Raw genomic sequence first — 9,425 nt, 5'->3', positions numbered from 1 at the left:
GTAGGAGTCCGGACGAAGCCTTCCAGCAGTCGAGGTCGGAGACGAAGTCCGGGTAGAGTCTTCCCACAGCTGGAGTCAGAGACGAGATCTAGCTTCCGTAGGAGTCCAGGCTGAGTCTTCCTGCAATGGGAGTTGTGGGTGAAGTCCGGCTCCCGTAGGAGTTCGGACGAAGTTTACCTGTAAGTGAAGTCGTGGGCGGAACCCGGCTCCTGTAGGAGCCCGGGCGAAGCCTTCCTGTAGTCGAGGTCGGGGACGAAGTCCGGACGGAGTCTTCCTTCGGCCAGAGTCGGAGACGAGATCCGGCTCCCGTAGGAGTCCGGGCTGAGTCTTCCTGCAATGGAAATTGTGGGTGAAGTCCGGCTCCCGTAGGAGTCCGGGCGAAGTTTACCTGTAATTGAAGTCGCGGGCCGAGCCAGGCTCCTGTAGGAGTCCAGGCGAAGCCTTCCAGCAGTCGAGGTCGGGGACGAAGTCCGGACGGAGTCTTCCTTTGGCCGGAGTCAGAGACGAGATCCGGCTCCCGTAGGAGTTCGGGCTGAGTCTTCCTGCAATGGGAGTTGTGGGTGAAGTCCGGCTCCCGTAGGAGTCCGGACGAAGTTTACCTGTAAGTGAAGTCGTGGGCGGAGCCCAGCTCCTGTAGGAGTCCGGGCGAAGCCTTCCAGCAGTCGAGGTTGGGGACGAAGTCCGGACGGAGTCTTCCTTTAGCCGGAGTCGGAGACGAGATCCGGCTCCCGTAGGAGTCCGGGCTGAGTCTTCCTACAATGGGAGTTGTGGGTGAAGTCCGGCTCCCGTAGGAGTCCGGACGAAGTTTATCTGTAAGTGAAGTCGTGGGCGGAGCCCGGCTCCCGTAGGAGTCCGGGCGAAGCCTTCCAACAGTCGAGGTCGGGGACGAAGTCCGGACGGAGTCTTCCTTCGGTCGGAGTCGGAGACGAGATCCGGCTCCCGTAGGAGTCTGGGTTGAGTCTTCCTGCAATGGGAGTTGTGGGTGAAGTCCGGCTCCCGTAGGAGTCCGGACGAAGTTTACCTGTAAGTGAAGTCGTGGGCGGAGCTCGGCTCCCGTAGGAGTCCGGGCGAAGCCTTCCAGCAGTCGAGGTCGGGGACGAGGTCCGGCTCCCGTAGGAGTCCGGATGAAATCTGGTAGTTGTAGGAATCTACTGTTGGAGAAGTTCAGCCGTTGACGAAGTCCGGGCTAGTTCGGATTGGAGTTGAACCTGGCTGGAGGAAGTCTGGAAGGGATTCGGGGAATAGCTGAAAGTCGTAGAAGGTCGGCTGGCGGCGGAGCTCAGTGAGCACTTGGGGCGGCTTAATAGATGACTGAGGGAGCTCATGTTGAAGGAGCTCGGGTGGTGCAGTGGGAGTTCGTCCGTTGGGGGAATTCAGTTAGCACTGTGGGAATCCGGCTGTTGGAGAAGTCTGGAGAGATACCATCTGTGGTTGAAAGCCGGAGGAGTCCTGGGAGGGTCAATCCTGTCAAGAACTTCGGCTGAGGGTATTTCATGCCCAACAGCGACCAAATATGCAAAACAAGTCTCTGGCCGGGGTTAGCTCCGATAGAATCCTCCAACATTCAAGTCAGAAATTTACAAAATAGATGAGGAGTGCACAAGAGAGAAAAAATTACATATCTTAGAGATCCCCTGATTATTTCTATTTATAGGTCAAGGTGGGAGCCGTAAAAGGGAAGAGTTGGAGAGCATCTCGACTCCTTCAGATGCGTCATTCCGAGATTTTGATCTGATTGTTTGGGATTAGGTTGTTGTGGTTATCTTATCTGATTCTTGGCCAGCTGCTCCCAACAGTTGTATGATTTGAAGGGAGTGCACGAGAGTCTCCTATCAATCTTTCATAATATGATGGTTAAAGTAGGAGTCGAAGAAAATGTGGATCGACGGCTTGCCATGCATAGTATTGAAGATAGGGATCCGCAGCCATCGTGAGGATCAGCGTCTGAAGTCTGAATTGATGTCTAATGCATGGAGGATGTTGACGATAAGAGTTGACGACTGATGCACAAGTCGGCGACTGATGCACGGATCCATGGCCGATTCTTAAGTTGGTCGTGACTAAGGTTTGCTGGTGTCTTTGGTTCGGGCACTAGATTTTCTTCCCATAACAATAAGCAAAGGAAACAATTAGTAGGCTCATGACAATAAAAAGATTACTATCTGCTAAAAGAGTTGATCATCTGCTATGTTCAACTATATTAAGTTTGATTTACATTATTGACCCTATGGTCAATATTTTGGATTCTTAGAATTTTTTAGTCAACATAGTATCAAAGTTCAGATTTGTTGAAGGCTGTGAGTTCCAAGTCCCCTTCATATTGATTATTTTTTATATTTAATTAACTCGATGATCATCTTGACTTATTACAAGCATTGTGGCTATTGTATATTGTTACCCTAGCTTAGCTCATTTCAATCATTGTGAGCCCTCCACATATATAATGTACGCCACACTTGAGGGGGTGAAATGGATTGTTGACCTTAACCTAAATTTTTAGAGTAAACTAGTTAGTCAATATTTGATGACACTTTCTCAGATAGACTTAGCATAATCCTTCTTTTTATTTTTATATGCATGATAGTTTTTCTAAGTTGTCCAAGCGAGCAGCTATTAGATTGGCCGGTGCTGACCAAGCATCGACCTTAACTGGCACTTCCTTGGCCAGGTGTAGTCTAGGCAAAGCAAAAAACTAACAGAGCAGGTGTTGGCAGAATTTGCACCTAGAAATTACTCTGCTGTTAATTTATATATTATTTTATATTTTTTAAAAAAATTCTATAAAATAAAATTTTATAAAAAGAAAATTAAAAGATTGAAAAGAGATTGTCTGGATCGGGACACACATGATGTATATTTCTTTAAAAATGTGATTCGCTTCCTACGTACAAGTCTGTAGCAATTGTCCCCAAGGAACAACAATCTGGCTCAATCTGATCATTCTTTAATGAGCATGATCGGTGGGAGCTTGATCCAAATGACTTACTTTGATTGCCCACAAAAGGAAGAAAATAGTAGATGAAATTTTTAAGAAATAGAAGAAAAAATAGAATAAATTTGGAGAAATAAAAGCAACGAAAGAAGTGCATTGTGAGAGACAAAGTATCAACGGTCCCAGGGTGCTAAGTGCGATGTTTCAAAAAGCACCGTAACCTTTGGTTATGTCATGCCAAATGCATATATGTGGTCACCAGCCCACTTCTCTCAAAGTCTAACTTGCACTTCATGGGAAAGGATTTTCATTTAAGCAAAAGATCTTGTCTCACATATCCAATGCTGGACTAAAAAAAGATGACGCTTTAAAACATTAATTTATTTTTTAAAATTTAAATATTTTTCAAATTAAAATTTCAATAGTTGTAGATAGGGTTGCGAGAAAGGGATATCACAATTCACCAGAGTCGTTGGTTTCAAATGAGAACAAAATTTCATGAAATTTTTTTTTTTTTTTTTTTTTTTTTTTGTGGGGCTCTATACTAAAGTGGCCTAGGAGGATGTACTGCAGAAAAGATCTTTAATTAATGTAGTTTGAAAATTGAGCCAAGATCTTTTGTGATATGTTTTGTTCTGTATAAAGCTAAATAGTTTTAGATGGCCGCGCCACACCATATAATCGTAGAAAAACTCGTCAAACATCCAGAAACAACGTACTATGGGCAGCATGTAACATAACGTAGTTTACCACTCACCATTTGATTGCGTCCATCTCTATGATTGAATAATATGGCAGCCATCAACAATTACACAGTTTTTTGTAGTGCAAAATGCAAATTCTTGAAAATCAACATCATTTCCCTTAATCATCACTAGAGCAGGTATAGAGACATAATTTTAAAAGTGTTATACTAAAAATCGAATACAATAGGCCAGTGGTGAGAAGCAAAAGTATACCGGAAGGAAAGTGGGACGAATGATTGCAAGAGGAAAGAAATGATCCGGCGGTGCAAGGGAAAAAATTAGTGGGCATGGGAGTAAATAGCTAGCAGTGAGTGGGCACTTCGGTCCGCGGAGCTCACCTATAGAATTGTATGAATAGGCGGGCGTACGACGCGGTCCGTGGAATCCACGTTTTCTATGCTTTTCTGAGCCCACGCTGCGGCTCCCCTCGGCTCGGCTATTGACAAGGCTTAAGATTCCATTTACGAAGGTCCTTTCTGCTGCCGTTTCCCACAAAATATTATACCTAATCTAACGTGGCGTTTTGCGGGAATAGAAGAAAGTTTACGGCTTGTTATGGTTACTTTTGTTATCTTAAATTAATGCGAGTACCAGTAAGCAGGTTTGTCCAGAAAGGGCTTTTGGCTGCAGCACATCTGAATCTGAATATTTAAATGCAAGATCCGAGTAATTATGGGAGCCAGCTGCCTTTTGTTGATTATTCAAAAGTTAATCAAGAGAGGGTTATGGTGCTGTTTAGTATCACTAAAATGTATGGATGAGAGAGACAGAGATTGATGTAGCTGAGCTAAAATAGACTAAATGAAGATTGATTTGCAATCTAAAGATATGATTAAAATTTGGTATATCATAATTCAATTTTATAGATAGAATAAAAGTTGCTGGGCAAAGCTTATTGCTAGATTGGTAATAATATTAGACAGCATCAGCATATCTTATAGTAAACTATCCCCTCTCATAAAAATTATTAGATATCAAGAAAAAGATTTGGCAATCTACATGATATGTTTTATCTGCCAAACATGAGAAGATGAGCTTGCATGTAAGAACATCCGAACCTACATAAAGATATACATGTCACTTGAAATTACTTATGCTATAGTATAAAAGAATTATGACAACTGTTCTCCTCTTTTTTTCTTTTTCTTCTTTTTGATTGAAAAAAGAGATAGATCCAATTGCATCTCAAAAATACAGTCAGCATGAGCAATAGTAACTTAGTCTGCTATTCTTCTTACATGAATATTTTCGAACATGTTAATTTTTAGTGCTCAAAAAGTATGATATTCCCGGATTTTCAGGATGCATCATAGACTATCAACAATTTGAGCTTAAGTAATTGATGTCACTCATCTATCCACAACATATTGGTTCATCTTCTTTTTCTAACTTATAACAAGAATGTTGCTGCAAACCAAAGGGGAGTTTTTAACATTAAAAAAGGCAAAGGCATTACAAAAGGCTGGAACGACCAGCCCATTTACGGTCCACTGATATTCTCCTACGGATGGCGCCTTTTGCCACCAACTAGACTGAGCCATGGCTTGAACTCTTTAGATTTTTCTTTTAAAAAAGGGCTTTGGTAACGAGGCCACCCACACCTTTCTCACTCTCCCTCTGTCCCTATCCCGTCTCCCCAAGCTTCCCTTCTAATTAACAACCCCCTCCCTCTATCATACCCACATCTCCTTATGCTCTCTTTCTCTCTCATCTGTATAATTATCAGCTATTACCCCCCAGCAAAAGCAACAGGTGGCAGGAGTAACTCTGTTTCTCACTCCATGTGTTTTTGTCTGCCTGCGTGTCCCTTTCTTAAGTGCCCATGCTCTTTTCCCACTGCACAAGTATATGTTTTTAAGAGAGAGAGAGAGAGAGTTTGGTAGCTTTGCAATCTAAGAAAGAGGAAGCAGATCCATCATAGGCCCCCTGCAGAAGGGACAGATCCTTCGCTTCTCCATACTCCATCAAACTCGTCTAAAATCTCCAAGAGTCCCCATCCCATCAATTAACCTTCGCATCTGAGAACTATATAAAGCCGACCACCAAGCCAACATAGAAACAGAGCCACATCCTTTCCCTTCCCTAGTGCGCCTTCATGGAATCCCATCAATGGAGAACTCAACAGCCGTCAGACCACCAGCATGAGCACTCTGCAAAAATCCCAAAGCTCCGGCTTGCGGATCAGCAGCAGCCACCAGCTTCTGCTCTACCTTTGTTTGCAGCTGAACGCAAGGCCACCACCCACACCTCTCCCCTGTTTTCATACCCAAACTTATCACCCACTGGTGTCCCTAGTGAGTCACTTTCCCCCTAAAGGATTCCACCAGAAGTGTATTTTTTGCCTGTCACTCTTTCAGTTGTTTCTCCTGTAAGTCCGAATGAGGTGGTTCTCTAAACTCATTTCTGATTTCATTTTGTTATGTTTGTATTTTTTTTTTTTTAATGGGTGGGCAGGGGTTGGAGGATACTTCAGCCTGGCACAGTGGCAGGAGCTGGAGCTGCAGGCATTGATCTATAAATATATGATATCTGGGGCCTCTGTTCCTGTGGAGCTCATTCTACCTATTAAGAGGAGTCTTCTCAATGCAACCCCCTATTACCACCACCTTCATCAGTATCAGCATTTCCAGCAACCCTGTGAGTGCTTGTTCCTTGCTCTTGATGTTTGATGGGTTTGTATGATCCCCTTTTAAACCGATCATATGATTTTAGTTGATCTGTACTTGTTGTAATTTTTTTTTGTGTCACTTTTGTTACCTTGCTGTTGTTTACTTTTGTAAGCCATTTCTCTTACTGCCTCCTTGTTTCTAGTATTTTTAATCTCTCTATGTCCTTTATTTTTCGTACTATCTAGTTTCTTCTCCGACATTAAGATGAACTATACTTCTTTCGTGCCTTCTGTTATTCTATCCTTCTTGGTCTCCTCTTTTTGTGTGCTTCTTCTTAGTTGAAGGTTGGTCGCACCTATTCTTTAACCAGATAAACGATTGATGTAAGGTTCTGCTTACCTGATTCCTTTCTCTTCTCTGGATGAACTGGGTTGGATTACATGATTTGATCTCTTGGCTTCAGATCTCAGAAACCATTAATTATAAGCCAAGTAACATAAAAAATCTGACGCCAAAAGAATGACCGGTCTTGTTTGAGATTTTTGGACATCTATAGTTCTGTACGGTTTCACATACTCGTCCTAGGTCTCTGAGATCACTCATTATGTATAGGTGAGCATGTCTCTTCTGTTGTGTTCGTTAGTGGGGATTGATGATCCGAGCTTCCATTAATTAGCATGGTCATCTGGATCAGCCTGTCAAATTATTTTGGCCAGTTATGTTCCTGTTTTAGTTTGGTAGGATCAATTACACTGCAACTTGCTTTGCTTGGGATGGATCAATTGGAGAACCCATCAATTCATTTGAGAAGAATATGCAATGAAGTATGGAAGGTTCTCTTGAAAACGAAGCAATAGTGAGAAATATATATCAACCAACCAAAGATCATAGGAACCTAGAAAGAAACTTCCCATATTTTAAGGAGTCTGTATATAGAGATGTGTATAGCTCATCATAGCTCTGCTAAAAAGCTAATGACTCTTGAGATCAATTTGACTTCCTTGTTTGGCTCTAGTTGGTACATTTGCTTCCTTCCTTTTCTAATTGTTCTCAATGCGAGGTTTATATACATCTGAAAATGGAATTTGTTGTGTATCTCAAAATAGACTCATGAGGTTAATTTGACTTCTATTTGATGCCTGTATGGTCTCCACAGTGCTGCAGACCGGGTACTGGGGAAGGTGTGTTGTCGACCCCGAACCTGGGAGATGCAGGAGAACAGACGGGAAGAAGTGGAGGTGCTCGAGAGAGGTGGTGACGGGCCAAAAGTACTGCGAGCGCCATGTGCACCGAGGCCGTAACCGTTCAAGAAAGCATGTGGAAATCCCCACAGCCACTGCCACTAATGGTTTAAAGACCACCCTCCCTTTGCCTTCAGGAAAGACCACAGAGAGCCATTTCAGTTTATCTGATTCATCCGCTACACTTGACATCCTTCCTCTTATCCAGAGGTACCGTTTTCATCAACCACTGGTGAAATTTCTTCCTGTATTCTTTATGTAACTGCAAAAGTTTATCATCTGTTGATTTCTTATACTTCTTTAGTGGTGGTTCTTCTGATTTCTTTATCAGTGGTTTAAGGCCTTTAATATGTTGCAAGTTTCAATCATGATCCAGGGTTAACTAGGTTTCTGCTATTTATTTTACTTGTTTCCATTTCTACTGCCTTAAAGATGTGCATACCCTCTAGCCAACTCTTGGACTATCCTACCTGTAGAGTGTAGAGTTTATTCTTCTCAGCTTGATCCTAATTCAAGGTGAGTTCAGGAGGACAGTATTTGATCTTGAATAATTGAACCGACCTTCAACAATTCTTCTTCTTCCTTGGTTGCAGCTTTTAGATGTGAAGGATATAATTGGTGACTAACTCAACAGCACATGTTCATGACTTTGCCTGCAAACAAGTGTTTTAGGATGTTGTATTCTTCATGTCTAGTGGATCCTAATTTGTTGTCATGTGAGCTATTCTCCTTGCTCTTTTGCAGCCAACAGTATTGTTTGCTTCTGATATTGTTTTGTAGACCGCCAGATGGTAAAACAGTCCAAGGGAGCCTCCTAGAGAGTTATTATGGCAGCTACTCCTCCCCAGAGTTCCATGATGACAAACCAGACGGCCATGTTCTTCGTAGGTTTTTCGATGACTGGCCGAGATCACAGCAAGAGCCCAATACCAACACCTCGATCAATGCTAGATCTGCAGCTTCCACCGCTCAACTCTCGATCTCCGTTCCTGGAAATTTATCATCAGATTTCTCCCTGAAACTGTCCACCGGAAATGGTGACAAACCAGGACCGAGCAGCAACAGAGACAATGGAGATGGGCGGGTGCACCCACCTCTGCCGAATTGGTCATCATGGGGGAACCATGGGGAGGCATCAATGGGTGGTCCACTGGCTGAAGCGCTCCGTTCGTCAACCTCAACTCCTTCACCAACTAGCGTCCTGCAAAGGCCTAATGGATCGATATCAGAGACAAGTAGCATTAGCACTTGAGTGGCCGTAAACCTTGTATCAGAAATCATGGCTGTGTAGTTCTTGGTTTGCTTGTAAGACAAGGTCTTAATTTCTTGTTTTGATGGTGGTGATTTGCATGGATGAGATTTGTTGTCGAGTGGGTCTTGGGTTAGTGGACGGGAACTCTGTGGGTAGTGTATGTTTACTGTACTATGGAACCTTCGTTTAATTTGTTTAGTTTGTGTTTTTAAACTTTGGAGGCAAGCTGGTGGGTTATCATTTAGTTTTATGGAAGATTGGTATTCGGGAGAGACTTTGATTTTTCTCTGGTTGGCTTCCGGGGAGAGATTATTGATATCCGATAATTTGAGGGAGGTGGTGGGCTCATCCTTAATCTGAAGACAATGGATCAAAGCTGTTTCTGTCTTGCTCTTACAGTAAGAAAATTCTCTAGAGCTAAAGCTAATTGTGTAAGGAATGATAATGCAACCAGAGACATGGTAGCCCAAGACTGCCAATCAGGATGCGAAGAAAAAGCAACCCACACACGAAGACATGACACCTCTAAATTAAGATGAATAAAAGTGAATGATTTATTGAAGCAACTCAAATACAAAGATGGAGAACATTCAACTTCTATATTATGCTCAACTCGTGCTTGTGTGTTCTAATACAATTGATGGG

General features: G+C 42.9%; 1 protein-coding gene across 2 annotated transcripts; it reads left to right on the top strand.

The window, feature by feature from the left end:
- Nucleotides 1-5,541: 5,541 nt before the first annotated feature.
- On the top strand, nt 5,542-8,978 carry LOC105036298 (growth-regulating factor 3). 2 transcript variants are annotated; one of them, XM_019847589.3, is made up of 4 exons: nt 5,542-5,972; nt 6,133-6,315; nt 7,444-7,738; nt 8,273-8,978. In XM_019847589.3, the coding sequence occupies exons 1-4, from the start codon at nt 5,774-5,776 to the stop codon at nt 8,778-8,780; spliced, it is 1,185 nt and encodes a 394-aa protein (XP_019703148.2). In that variant the 5' UTR covers nt 5,542-5,773; the 3' UTR covers nt 8,781-8,978. The 2 variants fall into 2 exon arrangements, with proteins under 2 accessions (XP_019703148.2, XP_010910363.2); XM_010912061.4 differs by having other exon boundaries at nt 5,547-5,972; nt 8,309-8,978.
- Nucleotides 8,979-9,425: the final 447 nt, after the last annotated feature.

Source organism: Elaeis guineensis, chromosome 7, assembly GCF_000442705.2.
Source record: "Elaeis guineensis isolate ETL-2024a chromosome 7, EG11, whole genome shotgun sequence".
Classification (NCBI taxonomy): domain Eukaryota; kingdom Viridiplantae; phylum Streptophyta; class Magnoliopsida; order Arecales; family Arecaceae; genus Elaeis; species Elaeis guineensis.
The sequence above is the reverse complement of the archived record's forward strand: the minus strand, read 5'-3'. Positions and strand labels throughout refer to the sequence as shown.

Coding starts and splice junctions, on each gene's coding strand:
- LOC105036298 (XM_019847589.3), top strand. CDS start 5,774: ATGGAATCCCATCAATGGAGAACTCAACAGCCGTCAGACCACCAGCAT. Junction 5,973..6,132: donor ATCACCCACTGGTGTCCCTA/GTGAGTCACTTT, acceptor ATGGGTGGGCAG/GGGTTGGAGGATACTTCAGC. Junction 6,316..7,443: donor TCAGCATTTCCAGCAACCCT/GTGAGTGCTTGT, acceptor TGGTCTCCACAG/TGCTGCAGACCGGGTACTGG.